Source organism: Protopterus annectens, chromosome 6.part0 (genome assembly GCF_019279795.1).
Source record: "Protopterus annectens isolate FY-2018-M chromosome 6.part0, PAN1.0, whole genome shotgun sequence".
In the NCBI taxonomy this organism is placed as follows: Eukaryota; Metazoa; Chordata; order Ceratodontiformes; family Protopteridae; genus Protopterus; species Protopterus annectens.
In genome coordinates this window covers 1,383,290,360-1,383,309,511 of record NC_056737.1, presented here as the reverse complement: position 1 = coordinate 1,383,309,511, position 19,152 = coordinate 1,383,290,360, and the positions used below count along the sequence as shown (strand labels likewise).

General features: G+C 39.0%; 1 protein-coding gene across 3 annotated transcripts in view; it reads left to right on the top strand.

Annotated features, from left to right (window-relative positions):
- Positions 1-19,152, top strand: part of NCKAP5 (NCK associated protein 5) — a 1,523,932-nt gene that overhangs the window by 363,042 nt on the left and 1,141,738 nt on the right. For all 3 annotated transcript variants that reach the window (XM_044074934.1, XM_044074933.1, XM_044074932.1), the window contains one exon: positions 784-847. In XM_044074934.1, coding sequence (XP_043930869.1) covers positions 845-847 — 3 coding nt within the window. In that variant the 5' untranslated portion in view covers positions 784-844. The remainder of the gene's footprint in view (positions 1-783; positions 848-19,152) is intronic.

Here is a 19,152-nt window from a genome sequence, read left to right as displayed (position 1 = left end):
AGGTAAGAAAGAGGAGGAGAGGGGGGTAAAGAAGGGAGGGGGTAAAGAAGGTCAGCTAGGGTTATTGCAAGAGAAAAGCTAGAGGTTGGTTAGGAAGTGTTTATTTAGTTTTAAATAAGGAGGGAGTCAAAAGGTCAGCCAGCGTTATTGCACGAGCATAGCCAGTGGCTGGTTAGGAAGTGTTTGAGTTTGGATTTAAATAATAGAATTGAGGTCAGGGATGTAAGGTCTTGGGGAAGTTGATTCCACACTTTGCCAACTGAGTTGAAAAATGTAGAGTCGCCTGCTGCGTTATTTGATAGAGAAGTTTGAATCAAAATTTTGTTGCAAGAGCATAGGTTATTTAGATTACTGTAGGGTTTTATGAGGGTGGAGAGCATAGGTGTTGAATTGAACCAAACACCTTTGCGAACAAGGGATGAGCTTGGCTAGGCTTGTAAGGTCCCTTGGGCAATTAGATTAGTAACCTCCTATGATCCTGTGATCCTATAAATATTATGCATACCATATCATGAGAAAGTAAATAATAATTTATAAATGTGAATTGTCCCAAGTAAATGGAGAAGCACACTATAATACATCCATCTGCAATTCATACAAGTGATGCAATTTTGCTGAGTAAACAAAGTTTTTAATTCTCACCAATGTTTGCAAAACAGAAGTACCTGAAAAGGGATTAAACTTAGAATGTAGCCAGTGTGAAGTGCAAGCTATTTATAACTAAATACAGTTTGATGCTGCTTTGTAATGTTGGAAAATATTCATGATGTTTTGTTTTCGCAGGGAGAAGCTGGCAGTGGCTCGGTTGCAGCGGGAAGTTGCACGAAACGAGAGTGAAGGAACAATGGTAGGCCTCATCTTTTGTCTGCTCTGCCTAAGACATTTTTATTAGCTGTCACAGTGCATCCTATTTTTGGATGGTTTAACTTAATATGAAGTCAGATCGTTCAGATATTAGCCTCTTTGCATGTCTAAAATTACATTCGCATTTTGGACATGTGTACAGTTATTTTAGGTATAGTATAAAGTTTAAATAAATTTCAACTCTAACTGATGAAAGAATAAACTAAAGAGAGAATGGCTGGAAGGCCAACTTCCAAAATCAAGACAGAAGAAAGCATTGATATTGAGATGTTTAGCTTAGTTGATTTGTGCATTTGAATTTGTTTGATGTTTTTTATTGGATTATGATAAAGTATGATGTATATAAGTGATTAATTGAATGTATGAACTTATCTGATGAAGTCCAGTGGATAGGACGAAAACGCGTATGACTTTGGAAGTGCGTTAATAAACATTAGTTTTTATTGTGTTCCTGTTTCGTGGTGGAATAATTTTCGTTTCGGAGACTTTCTTGATGGAATTTTGCCTGTTTTCTAAAGAGAGAATGACTGGAAGGCCAACTTCCAAAATCAAGACAGAAAAAAGCATTGATATTGAGATGTTTAGCTTCATGTTGTATCAAAATGTGAAATGAAGTACATTTAAGTCATCATTATCATCCATAGTGATGTAACAATATGGTATTGCTACTGAAGACTGTAAAATATGTGAATAAAGAAGCAGAGAAATTATATACTAGCAGGCTAACAAGAATTTTTAAGAAGAATTGCTTGTCCACTCTTGTTTGAAAACAGTGATCATTTGTTGTATGGACTAAATTTGATAAAAATTGTGCCCATCTGACAATTTTCCATACTAATGAACTGTCTCATCATCAATGCAACTATTAATTCAGGTAGTTTGTTGATGGTGAAGTGTCTTAAAACTCACGTGAGGCTGACTCTTCACTTCACCATAAATGTCACTATGGAGAAAAACCTCTACTAGTCTGAGCTGATAAATTTTTTGAGACAATTATAAAAAGCTGCATTGGTCTGTAACACCCTGATTCAGTAGTTTTTAATATATTACAATAATCAGTTGATTTAGCTTATTTTTCTAACAACCTGAACTTTTGAAATTGTTAAAGAATTATTGCCCCTAGAGACATGTAAAGTTACCTTCTGTTGACAGCATGAGAACTAAGCATTTGTACGAGTTTGTTTGATTAAGTTATGATTAGTTCATATCTTCCTTCTTTGTTACAGTGCTGGCACAGTATCTTAAATGGCTCCTTCCCTGTGGACCATTATAGGTTTCATATACTTTGTAATAATGAGCTTCACTATGAAAACTATGGGTAAGCATAATTTCTTGCTCATTTCTTACCAATACTTCTTTTTATCTTTGACCTCCTAGGAGGTAATGATCATTTAAGCATCAGTTTGGTCAGAGTTCTTATTTAGCAGCATTAAAGTAATCATAGATGATCTACCTCCAGCCTGCTTGATCCATTCCTCATATCACAGCCCAGAGTATAGCAATTAGGTAAGATGTGATACAACAACTAATGATGATAACGTTCCTGTAGAAAAACTGCAACCAAATGACCATTGTTTAAGGAGAGAAAGAGTGAGAGAAAGACCCAGCAGTATCCATCAGCACTCCCCAAGAAGTAAATGAGATGGGCATTCTTTTATATAGATTATACTACAGGTTCTGTGCCTCTTTCTCTCCCAGTCTCAAAACCTTAATGATATTGTATTTACAAGTCATTTTCCTTTGTAGCAGGTAACTGTGCATTGAGTGATACTTTCTTCTTGTAGTGTTACTGCTGCTACTGCTGTATCCACTGGTATGTTATTATTAGCATTATTATTATTATTATTATTATTATTATTATTATTATTATTATTATTAAAGTGTGTTTTTACCTACTGTACATGTATAGGAAGGGACATATTAGTGACACTATCCTGTGTGTTAGTTCTGACCAACATCTGACTTCCAGGACCAACTTTTAAATGTGCATGTGATCCAGCAGTTTTCAAATAAATCTTGAAAAGCACTCATTCGGGCTAGAAGTTTTATATACAGCGCTACCACTATGAGTTAATAAATCTTTATATTGTTTAAACATGCCTTTCATGAGAGTAACATCCCTGTCCTTAGAAATTTTATAAAGAAAACAACATATCATCCCATCCTTGAAAGTATCCTACATTTCCAGGAAGAAATCTTTCCATGAATTTTATCGTGGCTATTTGCTTTTTATACTAACTGTTGTTGTGACAAATGTACAGTGCACTTTATTGCTTAGTTAAGGAATTCAGTTACATTCACATTCCCTGCATTAGTGCTCTTAATTTACTGCTTAGTATTGCTAAGCAGTGGAGCTGAAAAATAAAAGAAAAACACCAAAATAAATAGCTGAGTTTGCAAAATAGCTGACAGTTATTAAAGTACTGAACATAGAAGCTCACATGCAGGGTCACTGTATTCATTAGAGATGGTTGTTATAGTAAAAATTCTGAGAAGTTACTTTAATCTCTGAAAAGGTGTCATGCTTGCAAGTTTCACTGCTAATGGCATCTTTGCCTTCTGGATATATATTTCTGGAAGTGTCACCATACCCATTAACTATCTGTAATTTGTAGGTATGCCTCTAATTTAGGCTCTGCATTTTGTTCTGTACCTACTTAAATTGGACAGTTTTGAGAAGGTCTACATTAATATCACCAGCATTTAAAACACATTAAAAATGCGGGTTGTTTCCCTAATTATTTTCACTTTGTCACCAATTCTGGTGGTGTAAGATTAAACATTATGATTATCAATGGCCATCTACACATACTTGCCCAAGAAGCCCTTCTCTTTTACTTTGTCATCTGCATCTCTGCTTGAAATAAGGTTGGCAAGACAATCTTGGAATGAAACGTGTGTGTTCTCTCCAAAGCATTGCTATAATTGTCTGCAGTTTCCTGCTATAGCCAAGAAAATCGCTGCCCACAGAGATCCTGCCATTGTTGTATACCATGTACTTTTCTGACTGGCTCATCTGTTTCAGAATGGTTACCTTTCTAGAACTCTATAAGAAGGACATGTGACACTGGTATTAAATCAAAAGAAATGGAGACAGTTGATGGAACACCCTAACCCCATGTAGAAAAATGGCAAAGAGGGGGTTAATGATGATAAATATGATGATGATGATAGCCTTTCTAGAAGAGGAGGAGGGGGTGATAATAAACAAAATATAATTAATATGTACTCTGTGCCTTTTACTGCATGCCCAAATCATTGCCTGGAGCAATCCTGGCATTATTATTCATGAGATGTTTTTTTAATTTTCTAACGGTTGCCTTCCTAGAAAAGGTGGACAACCTGCCAAAAAAGATCTATGGCATTTTGATGTTACGTTGTTCTGTTGTACAGGCCCTTTGTTCTTGCCAAATGGAAGGATACCAGCAAATAAGTGAATATTAATTTCAGGTGGTTGACAAAACCCAAAGGATTTGTCCCTGTCATTTCAAGGGTATGAGAAATATGAAGGTTCTTCCTTACTGATCAGTTCTTCTGCTGTTCAAACATTCACTCAAAAAGCAACACTAAGTGAGAGTCTCAAAAAAATCTGTAGAATATCTAGCTGCTGGTATTATTTTACAGAACTTGAGGTTGACTTTTGCATATGGGTCTTGCCATCTGTAAAATGGGACTGACTGACTGACTATGAGCTGTAGCTTTTCCATTATCAGTTTTTTTCAGGCCCCTTATCTCTGCTAGCATAATTTTTATTCATGAGCCAGTCTTGAGAATCTGGTTGTACTTGGCTGCAGTTACAGCTACCATGCTTTTAGACTGGGAAAGAGAGGTACTTCTCTGAACTTCAGCTGTAAACAATGTTGTTTGGCAGTGCTTTAATTTGCAGATGTTTTCTTACATTTGTGCAATATATGACTGAGGCCATGCTTCATAAAAACATCTGCTCCGTTCCTTTCCATGTAGAGAGCTTCATTATTGTAAAGTCCATATTATAAGAGAGCACATTTTGAGACAGTCATCAATAAACTTGTAAGAAGTCAAAATGCAGATATACTGTCACTTTTAAGTGTAGTGGGTACTTACTTCTATTTCTTGATAGCTGCATCATATTTGGGTATATTAAGTAAGGGATCGTGATTCATATAAGCATGACGATATGATGTTCATTCGTTGTCACAAATGAAATGAGTGATTTTTGCAACTTACCTGTGGCAATGGATTAGAACCATGAATGCATAGTTTTAACAATAGACTACCTTTAAATGCTGACTGTTTCATTATGAATGCTCAACACCAGAAATGTCACCAGTGACAATTTCAACAATTGGGTGTTTGTTGTGAAATCATTTTATTTATTTTCAGTTTGCTGACTGGGTTAATCTTACTAGGCCAGTGGTCTTTTATCAAAGTAACCTGAAATGCACAGGGCATTGGGGCATGTCTGCTCTTTTTGATAGGTGACATGGGAACATTTGCATCGACCTAGGCTACCATGACGTCAGGCAGATGAATCATCAATTTAACATGTCATCTGAAAGACAGCACACTCAGGAGTACAGTGCCTCCCTCCCTTAATGCAGTGTCAGTATTATTACAATGAATCCAACTACCTGGAAAATAGAACCCACAGCCTTCTGTTTTCCCACCAACAAAGGTGGCTATGCTACCTACTGAGCTACGGAGACTACTCACAGTGCCACTGTGTCTGTGTGACCCTGCCCACAGTGCCACACATTTCTTCACTCTCGTGTATCCCAAAATAAGTATGATTAGTTCTGATGTTGTCTAATTTCAGTGGATCTTTAAAATACATGTCAATGCTTATTGAGCGGAACAGAACTCCTTCTCTCTTCCTATACATTCTCACTGATGGTGGCAACTTTGTATTTTACTGGCATTTTGCATGTTAATCTTACTCAGCATGGACAATTACCCCAGGAATACATTTTGCAGTATAGCTTCGAACATGGTTAATACATAGCATTTGTTCTACAGAGGGAAATATACCTCTTCTAGCAAACTAATAGCTGGATTTGTGTATCACTGAGCTGTACTACAATTTCACTTTTACATCCACTTTTCTGGATTGATAGCATGTTTAATACAATTTTTGAGAAAAGATTAGATTTTGTCTTCTCATAATATCTGTTCTGATTACAGTTTATCCGATATATTTGTTTTCATACCATGGTAGAAATATTTTCACTGTTTTTGTCAGTACATGAAAGTGTTGTATAAATATAATACTTTAAATCCCATTGTTCATATATGCTGTTATTAACTTGACAATTATTTGCATCTAGCAAATTTAATTAGTTGTATTAAATTTCATCTGCAAAAATATGTAAATAAATTAAAAAACATGGATGATGTTCTTCGTGTTTCACTGTTGCAGTCATTACAATTGGGTTATCCTACTGGCAGGCTACCCTCAGTCGGCCTTTATTCCAAAGTCTAGGTCCGGCATCGGTTGCTGTCACCTCTTCCCTGACGTCAGTGCGCCAGGGGTATAAAAGTTGCAACCGACACCATTTTCTTCAGTCTCTCTTGCCGTGTGGTGCCCGAAGCAAAAGCAGTTCGCAAGTGCCGATCAGCTGACTCCTGAGTTTTTCAAATTCAAATTTCAGATCTGAAGTCTTCATTAAAGCTAAGTACCCCGTTGGGGAAACTTTTTTCTTGCTCCAGACCGATGTCAGAAAAAGTTAATAACTGTATTTCTTGTGGGAAGCAAATACCTCATAAGGATTTTCATTCTTACTTTATTCCTTGCCTAGGCCCTGACCATAATGTTGCTAGTTGTCGGTTTTATACTAGATTTAACCAACGCACCATTAAACGTCGGTATGATTTTGCATTCCATTACTTTGGCAGAAGATTTAATTACATAATGCCGTCAGAACAGCCGACTACTGGAGTTTATAAAAAGCACAAAGCAAAAGAAAAGGACAGGCATCCGAGATCCAAAACCAATGACGAGGCTTCTGCTAGGCCTGTCACCGGTTCGCCGGTTCTCAGTGAGGTGCTTTCGCAGCCTCTGACGCCCGCTACCTCAGAGCCACAGGCCGCTTCCGACTCCCATGTGGAGCCGACAAGGCCGCTGGAAACTCAAGGTATTGGACACTCAGAAACTTTTCCCTCAGGTGGGTTCGGAGCCGCTGAGCAGGTATCAGCTTCTGAGGGTGTTTTCAGGCCTACACAGTTATATGTGAAACCTACTTCAGCTTCAAAGGCAAAGACTAAAGCAGCTCTAAAGACAAAGAAACAAGCACAGCATTCTCCTGGACAGGCCTCCATGCCTAAAAAACAGATGCTTAAAATGGCAGAAGACCTAATTACGTTGATCAGGGATTCCCATTCCCCCTCCTGATAAGAGGCCTAGGCAAGAGTTAGAATATGAATCTTCAAACCAGGTTTCCATTTCCTCTGATTCCTACTCTGAACAGGAATATTCTCTTCCTCCCTATGAGGATTCTGATGCTGAAGAATCTATCCCTTCATCCTCCCCTCCTGAGGATTATTCTTTTGGGGAGACACTGCATACTATGAGGGAGCATTTCCACTGGGAGAGCCAAGATTACTCAGAATCCAAGAAAAGGCTCAGATACTTCCTTTTATTGCCTCAGCACAGGCCCCTTGCTATTCCACCTGTTTTAGACATTGTAGAGGATGTCTTTTCAGAGTCCAGTCTATCTCCAGACTCTTTACCACCAGCTCCTGTTAAGCCAGACAGATACTATAGGGTTCCTGATTCACATACATTTCTTTATAAAAACCCTACTGCTGACCCAGAAACCATCTCTCAGGATCCCAAAGGGTCAAGGCTTCTAATGCAAAAAACCCTATCCCCTCTGATAGGGATTCTAGGGCTCTAGACAGATGGGGTAAAAAGATTTATACTTCTGCTACCTTGGCTGTAAGAGCCTTAAATTGCCAATTTCATATGCTTAAATATCAGCAATATCTTATGTCATTGCTTAAACAGAAAATGCCAACAAATTCAGAATGTGCAGACAACAAAGAAATGCAGGATTTATTGCATGCAGCTGAACAAGTTAGAAAGCATACTTTGCAATGTGGTTTTGATTCTCTAGAGGCCACCTGCAGGGCCGCAGTTACAGGTTCTGTCATTAGGAGGCATGCTTGGTTAAAAGAACAGAATCTGCCTGATCATGTTAAAGCAAAACTATTAGATGCTCCATTACAGCATGATACTTTGTTTGGTGTTAAAGCAGAAGAGGTGTTGAAGGAAATGGAGGACAAAGCTAAATCTATGCAAACAGTTAAGGATTTCTTGCAGGTACAGCCTCCCAGATTTAGCAGGAACTGGCCTACAAAGAATTGGTCCTTTCCAGTGTCCGATAGGCCACAAAGAGGCAGATACAGATGCCCCAGAGGCAGATCACAGCCCCAAGGCTCATACAGGCCTAAACAATGGGGTGCTTCTACCTCCAAGAGCGGAGAGGAAAAAATCACAGCCATACAGGAAACAGTCTCAATGACTTTCCACTTCCAGCACCAAGCACTTATCTTTTGGCAGCCCCTTTGGGGGGAAAACTAGCACTTTTTTCACAAAATTGGCACATGATCACCCAGGACAAATGGGTTCTAAATATAGCATCACAAGGCTACAGGTTCCACTTTCACACCCTGCCAAGGCCAAACGGTATGCCAGACCTGCCACACAATCAATGGGCAGAGGCACAAAAACAAGTTTCGTCCCTCATGGGGGCCATTCAACAAGTACCAGAGCAAGAGCAGGAACAAGGATTCTATTCAAGACTGTTCTTGTTACCCAGAAAAGACAAAGCCTGGAGACCTATACTGGACCTATCTATTCTAAACACATACCTGGATATTCCAAAATTCAAAATGTTGACTCTACAGCAGCTTCTGCCCATGTTGGGCAAGAAGGCTTGGCTTGTGACTTTAGATCTAAAAGAGGCATACCTGCATGTCCCAATCAGATAAACATGCAGAAGATATCTCAGATTCAAAGCTGGCTCAATGCACTACCAATTCTCTGCACTGCCCTTTGGCTTAACTACTGCGCCCAGGGTCTTTACAAAGTGCCTGGCACCAGTAATTGCATATTGATGACAAAGAAGAATACAAATATATCCTTACTTGGATGACTGTCTCATTCAAGCAGAGAACAAGGACATTCTACTACAACATCTGGCGTTTGTAAAGAGATTATTACCATGCCTAGGGTACACAGTCAACGAACAGAAATCAAAACTAGTACCCTCTCAAGAGATAATATTCCTGGGTGCAAGCTTAAATACAACTGCCCAGATGGCTTATCTCACCCCAGGCAAACGAAGACAACTGACTACCTATTTCAAGCTGTTGGCAACAAAGGCCCAGTTATCTGAAAGAAAAATTCTGCAGGCTTTGGGCTTCATGGCATCATGCATTCTACTAATTCCATATGCAAGACTGCATATGAGGAAACTTCAATGGTACCTAAAAAGTGTTTGGACTCAACATTGCCACAGCCTGGAAACAATAGTTACTCTCATCCCCTGCCTATAACAGGAGTTTTGATGGTGGGCGAAGGCCTGTCACCAGAACAAGGGACAGCCATTCACTCTACCCCCAGCCACACAGACATTAACAATGGATGCATCGGATTATGCCTGGGGAGCCCACATAGCAGGAAGATGTATTCAGGGCACATTGTCCACAAACCAAATGCATCTGCATATCAATCAAAAAGAGATGCTAGCTGTTCAAAATGCCCTGACAGCCTTCAAGGACCTACTTCATCCGGGACAACTACTGATAAAGACAGACAATACCACAGTCATGTGGTACATAAACAAGCAGGGAGGCACTCATTCCTACCCCCTTTGCAGACTAGTCATGACTTTGTGGGAGACAGCATTGACTTACCAAGTATATCTGCATGCACAATTCCTGCCAGGAAAGATAAATACTCTGGCAGACGAACTAAGCAGAAACCTCATGGATCCCCCACGAGTGGAAATTGGATCCACAAGTCTTCAGCATGATAACAAGGAAATGGGGATGCCCGGACATAGATCTATTTGCCTCATTTCACAACTGCCAACTAAAGAGATTCTGCACAAGGACTTATCACAGACAAGCATGGAAAGTGGATGCCCTATCTTTCAGCTGGAAAACCTTAACAGTATATGCCTTTCCTCCTCTGCCTCTCCTCTCCAAGGTACTCTTGAAGGTCAGACAGGAAAAGCCGAAAATGATACTGATTGCCCCAGACTGGCCACGCCAGTACTGTTATCCAATCCTAAGGACCTTACCTCAAGTGCCTCATCTACTGTCCCAGCAGAACAATCAGATCCTGCACAGCCAACTCAAGACCTTAAATCTGGCAGCATGGCGGATAATGTAGTCAAACAAAATGCACCTCTCACTAAAGCGGTGATGGATGTCATTTTGGAGGCCAGGAGGCCTAGCATTAGAAAATCCTATGCTGGAAAATGGAAGAGATTCTGTGCTTGGAACCAGGCATAAGGAATTGACACAGCTGTACCAAACATTCCTCAGATTTTGCAATACTTGACTGAGATGCTGGACAAAGGCCTATCTTTTTCATCTATAAAAATTCATGCCTCTGCCATTTCGGCTCATTACAATACAGAGCCACCAATCTTTTCTCATCCTTTATTAAGGCAGTACCTCAGAGGGACCAAAAATTTAAGGCCTCCAAGGAGATCACCAATACCTGCATGGGACCTCAATTATGTCTTGGAAAAACTCACCCTGCCTCCTTTCGAGCCAGCCGCTGCAGCTGATATAAAGTTTTTATCTTGGAAAACAGCTCTGCTCCTAGCAATAACTTCTGCAAGACGAGTCTCAGAGCTACAGGCACTCATGGCTGTGGAACCTTTTATCATTTTTTATTCAGATCGGGTTTCTCTGACGACAAACCCGACATTTATGCCTAAGGTAGTTTCCAGTGTGGCCCTTAACCAAACTATTCATCTGCCTACTTTCTATCCAAACCCACAGAATAAGGGGGAGAGAATTCTGCATTCTTTGGACATACACAGACAGCTATGCTTCTATTTGAACAGAACCAAAGCTTTTAGAAAGACAGAGCAGTTACTAGTGGCATATGCTGCAGGATTACAGGGAAAGGCTATCTCAAAGCAGACTATTTCAAAATGGATAGGCCACTGTATTCGTTTCTGCTATTCACAACATGGCAAGCCAGTACCTAAGGGCATTAGGCCACATTCAACCAGAGCAGCAGCCACTTCAGCAGCCTTCCTCAGGGGAGTACCAACTAAAGACATTTTATAGGCTGCTACTTGGAGTTCAGTGCACACCTTCACAAAGCACTATCACTTACCACTCTACTCTAAATCCAGGGCAGGCTTTGCCACTGCAGTTCTGCAGGGCCTAATAGCCACCCCTAATGCTATTTAGCTCCAGCCTCCCAACCTTAGCTTTGGGATTCAACCCAATTGTAATGACTGCAAAAGTGAAACACGAAGAACATAGTACAGTTGTGTACACTTACCATAAATGTAGATGTTCAAGTGTATTCACTGTTGCAGTCCAGGTTACCCACCAGCCATCCCCCATTTCATTGCTGGAACTTATCTGTACTTCTCTGTTCTATACAACCTATGTGGTGTATTTGCTTGTGGATGAAGGCAAAATATATTCTTTGGTGCATGAATGTTTTATTGACATATTTTTAGCCTACCCTTTTGGGGGCACCTGACATCTGGGGCAAGAAAAACTGAAGAAAATGGCATCAGCTGCAACTTTTATACCCCTGGTGCACTGACATCAGGGAAGAGGTGACAGCAACCGACGCCGGACCTAGACTTTGGAATTCAGGCCAACTGAGGGTAGCCTGCCAGCAGGATAACCCAATTGTAATGACTGCAACAGTGAATACACTCGAACATCTACATTTATGGTAAGTGTACACAACTGTACTTTCTTGCTCATGTTTCATATTACAATTTGGATTTATTTGGCTGAACTGAGTTGAAGGACTTGAAAAATTACATTCTTAAGGAGTGAAAAGGATTCGTACCAGTGTAATATTTTGGTCAGTCCTGTAAGCTGTTCCATTATTTCTACAAATATATATGCATGCATGTATGTATGTATGTATGTATGTATGTATGTATGTATATATTTATTTATTTATTGCTTGTTAAAGAGTTTAATCCCACTAAGCCAGTGAACTCTTTTCAGGGAAGACCTGAAGTGTTTTTGTATACTGAAAAGAAAGATTTGGCCAATACACAGGAGAACTTCCCCTACTCTTTTTAATAATTGCCATGGGATCTATTACATAGCCCTGAGCTCCCACCACCTCAGGCAGGTGGGACCTTGGTTTTACCATCTCATCTGAAGAACGACACGTTCAGGTATACACTTCCCTGATGCTGTACTACAGTGTCAGTATAAGAAAACTAATTGAATTTCTTGGTGTGGGAATAAAACCCTCAACCTTCTGACTGTTTGCCACCAAATGCAATTGTGCTACCTGTTGAGTCATTGAAGCAGACCATTCCATTTTTGGGATTTGTTAAAACTTTCAGCCAAACAAAGCAGTTCATATTCAACTGAGGCGAGATAATTTTCCTAATCTATATGTACTATACACCTCTAAATGAGCACTGTAGACATTGACGTGCATTTTAATTTTATGTAGATTCTTTGTTGTTCACACATGATTTAAATATCATGAGAGTTGTAAAGTCAAACGAAAACTCATTTACATCATAGTCTATTACTGGAAAGACTGTGCTTACTAGTATAAAGGTAATACTAAAGAGCAAATCTAAGAAAGGAATACGGCTCTCGTTAGACCCATTATAAGAGTACAATGCCCCTTTTGGAATGTACCTCACAAGACATCTGCAACAGCTGGAAAGGCTGCAGAAGTACCTCACAAAGAGGATTACCAGACCCAAACAGATGACCTATGCTGACCATCTCAAAAAACTCCAGCTTTTCTCCGTAGCATTATCACCTACTCCAAGGTGATCTCTGGCTAATGCACAAAGCTATGTCAAACCCAGAGCTGTTGGACATGTTAGACCTAAAGAAATCCCAATCCCTCAAGCTACACACTCTAGGGACCTAAATATTGTCACCACAATAAACAGAACATGCTGGAGGGATAGATTCCTGTCCCAGAGACTTCCCATACTCTCAGACAAGTTACCCATCTATGTCAAATAGAGTGGCTCATTAGCACTCTTCAAGAAAAATCTTGATGAGTGGATGGGAAACAGGAAATTCACCCTGGGGCTTACTTCTGTGGCTCTGCTCAACTGGGGCACAGGAAAATAACTTTCTTAGATGGCAAAAGCCAGGGAACCTTGTTGGCTAGGCTTACTTAGGCCCTTAGACTGATAGCCTAGTACCTACCTACCTATGAACCTATGAACCTATGAATATTACTTGTACGTGGTGCTGCGGTAGCATTGTAGCCTCACAGTATGACGTTGTCTTGTTTGATTCTCAGCCAGAGCGTCTTCTGTGTGGAGACATGCGTGAATGGGCGTACCTTCGTTGAAGGTTGTGCATCAGAGCTGGCAACTCGGTACGTAAAAATCTACTGCCAATCATTAGCGGACCTTAGTTCTGCTGTGGCGACCCCTAACCGGGAAAAGCCGAAAGACACAAACAAACAAACGGACAGTTTTTTTAGTTTTGCATTCAGAAGTATTCACCAAAGCAAAATAAAGCAAATTGAAGAACCAGTGCTTAAAGTAAATATGAGGTTCATAAAGCTGTCAGGGTGTTCCACTGAACTGTATAGCGGACACTTCTGACATGGTATTGCACTTGTCTTTTTCTTCTGAGCAATTTACTTATTACAAGAAGCAATAAAGGTCTGATGGATCTGTGCTGCTGTCAAGAAACATTGCTTATAGGATTGGAAGGCAGAAACTTAGCTAATGTTGCTTTGCACCTGAGGATGTTCTGAGCTTCAGAATACTTTCTGTAGTGGTCACACATGGATGGGTTTCTCCATTAGGCGTACAACAAACCCACCCACAATATTTTCACAAATGTCTATGAAAGTCGCCCTGAACTTTTTTAATCCAAAAGCATTTCTACTGATTTTGGTTGCTGTAATTTCCTTGGTAGGGTAGAAGAGCTTGCATGTGGAAGCCACCAGTATTTATCAGAGCTCTAAATGATGTTGCTTGCTGTCTTCTAACCAGCCACATACTCCTCAAAACTTTGATACCCACTGACAGTTTGTCATTTATCATTCTAGACCAACAGCGCTGTTTCAAAAAACAGATTCAATAGCGCATTCTGATCTGTCAAATCAAGTAATTTTCAACTGTCAGTAATGAAAATGTTTGTGTATCAGAGACAATGGCTGACACATGTCTATGACCAAGCATCGGCTGGACTGGTGATGTTTACACATATGCATCTACACATTAAATGTTTCACAGAGTTCTAATAAGCTGTACAGAGTTTGACTTCATTTGCACATAAGTATCATCTACAATTGTTTGGGGAAGAGTCTACCATACGAGATGTTAGAAGCTGTTGCTTACATCACATCAAGTGGTGATTTGGTGACCACAAACCATGAAAATAATTGTTTAAAAGTATCATGCAGTACCACATACAATGTTTTTGCGGATCATGCAAAATGTCTTGGGCCTGGTACTTTGTGCCTTTTAGAGATCAACAGTGGATATGAGTAGTGCTTCTATGGGAAATTATATGGCAGGGACTGAAAAAAATACTCGGAAGAAGTCAGGTGCACATGTCACTATCTTTCCCTTTATTCTTTCAAAATAGGGATATGAACAAAAGCTTGGAATAGTCCATTATTGATGCCCTGGTGCAATGAGGAAGATCTCAGCATTTATGAACAGCAAAGTCTATTATGTATTTGTTGAATCTTCAGTACTTTTTTGCACCTCTAGGTATTCCAACATATTTCTCTTGTGTTCTAGCTAGTGCTTTTTTCATAGTCTAAGCATCAGTCATAACATGTCCTTTTTTGTACATTTCATATAGTAATGTTAATGGACTACCTAAGCAGTGTAAATTGTGAAATATAACTTCCAGCAAACTACATTTATTATAGATTTCTTCACAATTGTTAAAACTTAAGTTCATTTGCAGTTCGATATGTGCTTGAGTGCATAACATTTCTAGAATCATCTAATAGATAACAAGACTCAGTCAGGAAAGAACAAAGTACCTCATACAGGCAAATATCAATAGCAAACACTTCAGCAAACCTTCAGTAATTTACAGTGTGTAAATTAAAGTAAATGCGTAAAATAAACAAATGAATAGTAAGTCCTGCATGAAATCCACTTAAAACTGTTAAAGAAAGATACTGAAGAATGCATAATAAAACTGCAGAATCCGTATGCAAGTTATATGTGATATCAGTTCATAGTCTTAGATTTTCAACTGTAAGAAAACAAAAATGAGGTGCATTTACTCAGACATAATCTGTAACTACAAACTACTTTACTAGATATTTTTCACTGTGTTAAGGTTGAAGATGGGAAGCTCACAGCTAGACAACACATTCTCAAAAGTTATTTAGAAAAAAGTAAAGACTTTTTTTGAAACTACGTGAAGAACAAAGGTGCATTCTAACAAATGTGCAGACTAGAAAATGAGACCTCCTGAAAAAGTAAATCTGGGTGACTGTTACCCCAGTGCCCCTCTGATATGGCTAATGTACACGCTCCCGTCTTAAGCTGCACTGCAATGCCAGCAATCCTTCCACTTGGTGTGGTAATCAAACCCATAGCATTCTACATCAAAATTTAGTGTGCCACCTGTTCCATCTCTAACACTACTTCTAAATTTTATAGCACAATCACTAGTGGAAATTTGTTAAACAAAACAGATGCACATTGAAAATAGACTTAGCATAAGCAACAGTAAATTTCTCTTCACTTGAAGCTCACATTCTTTGAAAATGCAGTGAAACTCACATTCATTGAAAATACACCTGGCCAATGACTGATTAAGTGCACCTGGATGGCCAGATTGTTTTCAAACAGTAGGCCCTCTGCATAAATTTTTAGGACCATGCATGAATCCATGTGTTATTTGCATCACCTTCTTGATTGTTTTAAATGTATTTCTTGTTTAATAGAGTAACTTTTCTTGTTTAAAGCAAGAACATTTGTTAGAGTGCATTTTAAGTCTCTGGCTTTCAACATTTTTTCCCGTGAGCAATGAAACAAAGGGTATGGACCATACCTCTTAACTGTCAAGATTTTCACAGAATGTCCAGATTTGTGCCTCACATTTTTGGTCTGCTCCTCATAAATATTGTGATTTTCTAGCAAATCACTAGGAGAATCTCAGGACTGAAGTCCCCAGATAATTATATATTTTGTGCTTAAGCGACTTCATAGCCTTTGGAAAAATGCATGCTAAGACAAATCCTTTTATTTTAGCAACTTTTTTTAAGTTTATAAGAGCAATATTTAAAACATGTCCCTATTTTTGAGCCTTTGTCCCCCCATTCTGTCAGGGTTTGTTCAGATTTTTTGTGTTAAGAGGTATGGTGTGAACCAATAATAACAAAGTACTCATTCGATTGACTGACTATAATTCTCAGTGATTTACCAAAGGGTCAGGTGATTGGTGGAGAGGAATAAGGTTCTTATCTCCTGTAGCAGGGTACAGCGTTGGAGTCTGAACAAGCCATTTAATTAACTAAACTGTCTACTGTGATGTGGGCATCACACACACACACACACACACACACACACACACACACACACACACACACACACACACAGACACACACAAATATACAGAGCTTGTTGGTTAATAATGTAGTCCTTTGTTATTACCAAATACCAGATAATCAAAAATATAAAGTGCTCTTGCATTTGTAGTGCATAAACCAAGCAATAAATACATGCACAAACTGCTGTAGTTCCATTTACACATACACAGTAGTATCTGTTTAGCAAAGAGAACTGCTGCTGTAGTTCTATTTGGGTTAATTCCATAATGCTTTCTGGCTGTTTCATTTGGGTTAGTTCCAGAATGCTGGCTGGCTGTGAGTAGCGATGTGTTTTAAATGAAGAAATAAATCCATGGCAATCAAAATGGATGTGTTCTTTCAAGTAGTGTGCTTCTCTGTTTGGGAAATACCAGGCAAAATCTTATTTTTTTATTTTTTTAGTTAAATTAATGTCTTCAATGCCCCCACCACCAACAACATCAGTGGGCCCAAGGTAGCTGCCTAAGTTGTCTAGTTCTGAATATGGCCTGAGTTCACCAATACTTAGGATCATAGGATCATAGGAGGTTACAGGACTAATGGTCTTAGGGCCCTAATGAGATTAGCCAAGTGCAACCCCTGTTCCCAAGAATAGAAAGGTATTGAGCAAAATGAAGTCAACAACTACTGTCCCTGTCCTAGAAGGTCACAGGTGAAACTCCGAGGGGGGATTTGCAGTTTCCTATCCTATCATCCAATTTAGGCCCAAATTGGGTTAGTGAGGGGCTCTACTTCATCTGAATTGTAAGTTTGTTCCAGAGGAGAGCTAGCCTATCTAAGATGTATCTGTCTCTCTAGCAAGTTCTGTTGATGTCACATACTAGGTTGAGTTCCCTAGAGTGTGTGCAACTTATTTCATTTGATTTACAAATGCACAGAATATTCATTAGGGGAGGATCTGAGATTGCTTTATATGCAAGGCAGAGGTTGCCTCTGAGTAGTCTGTAAGACAGAGAGTATGGTGACAATGATTTTAGTCTGTCAACATATGACATATGCTGAAGACAAATAAATATTGTGGGAAGAAATATCCAGGGCATTGTTATGGCTAGGCTTGTATAGGCCCTAGGGCCAATAGCCTAGTACCAGCCTATGAACCTATAAGACCTTGAATTTTCTTTATAAGAAACCTTTGAGGTCTTTCCAGTTGCTGCAGGTGCCTGATTAGGTACATACCAAAGGTAGCATTGTACTCTATTATTGGCCTGATGAGTGAGGAGTACAGGGGGGTTATAACCTCTTTCAATCTGGATGCAATGCCCTTAACCTTAGGCAATTGATGCTTGAGAAATCAGTCTTTGTCCATGAGTAGCGTAGCCAGCCAATCTTTTATCTCCTTCAGCTACCACTCGATCAAACAGACAAGATATTATTTTAATAGCTTTGTAGCAGGATAGTGTGTCAAAAGTGTAGTACCTCCACTGCCGCAGTACTGTGCCAGTAGAGAAACATGAATCATGCACTTAGTGTGGGGACAGGAGCCAAAGCATTCTGACGTTTCTAGCATTTCTTTTTAAACTATTCTTGATTAGAAAAGCAGATACATAACTATATAAATAAAAATGCTGGCAGACAGAGTTTCACAGGCACATATCATTCAGGTGTTGATAAACCAAAGGTGTATTTAATGATAAAAATCCACAAGAAAAACAAATAAAACATGAGCACTTTCAATAAACAAGTGTTAACGTCATCAGACACCATTAAAATGTAAGACAACCATTTATATACATATAAAAAACACTCTCATTGGGTAAGCAATTCAACACTGTTCTGTCTCTGTGTTGCTTAGCTAGCTGCCTATCTTTGCTTACCCAATCAGAGTGTTTTTTGTATGTATATAAATGGTTGTCTTACATTTTAATGGTGTCTGATGAAGTTAACACTTGTTTAATGAAAGTGCTCACGTATTATTTGTTTTTCTTGTAGATTTGTATCATTAAATATACCTTTGGTTTATCATCACCTGAGTGATTTCTGCCTGTGAAACTCTGCCTGCCAGCATTTTTATTTATTTAGTTTGTTTTGCTGCTTCTGTTTTTTTTTGAGATACATAACTATGTTATTACTGAGTTAAATACCAGCAGCTCAATACAGAGCAGAGGCAAATTACCTTAGGAGGCATACAGTTTGGTTACATGGCATGTAAAGGGAGTGGCTGAAAAGATCCCTTAGGCCAGCCCTCTTACTTGTTTAACAAGTTAATGAATAAATACATGCACCCAGAATGAGTAAATAAAAGTCAAGGTGAAAAAAATCTTGGGATAACAAATGTACGCTACTCAAATGTAAGGATGGAGCTTTACTGGTACAATGTTAGTACAGTGGCTTGTATGTTATTATAAAAAGTAATTATATTTAAACAGCAACTTTATGTGTTCATCTAAATAAATGAAAATGTCTAAATACTAAATTAAAAAAATAATCCAGGGATCTAACTTTATAAGTAAGAAGGTAGAAAGAAAATAAAAGTATAACTATGGCTAAGAAGGTGAATTCATTATTGAAAAAAAAACTCTGTATTTAAA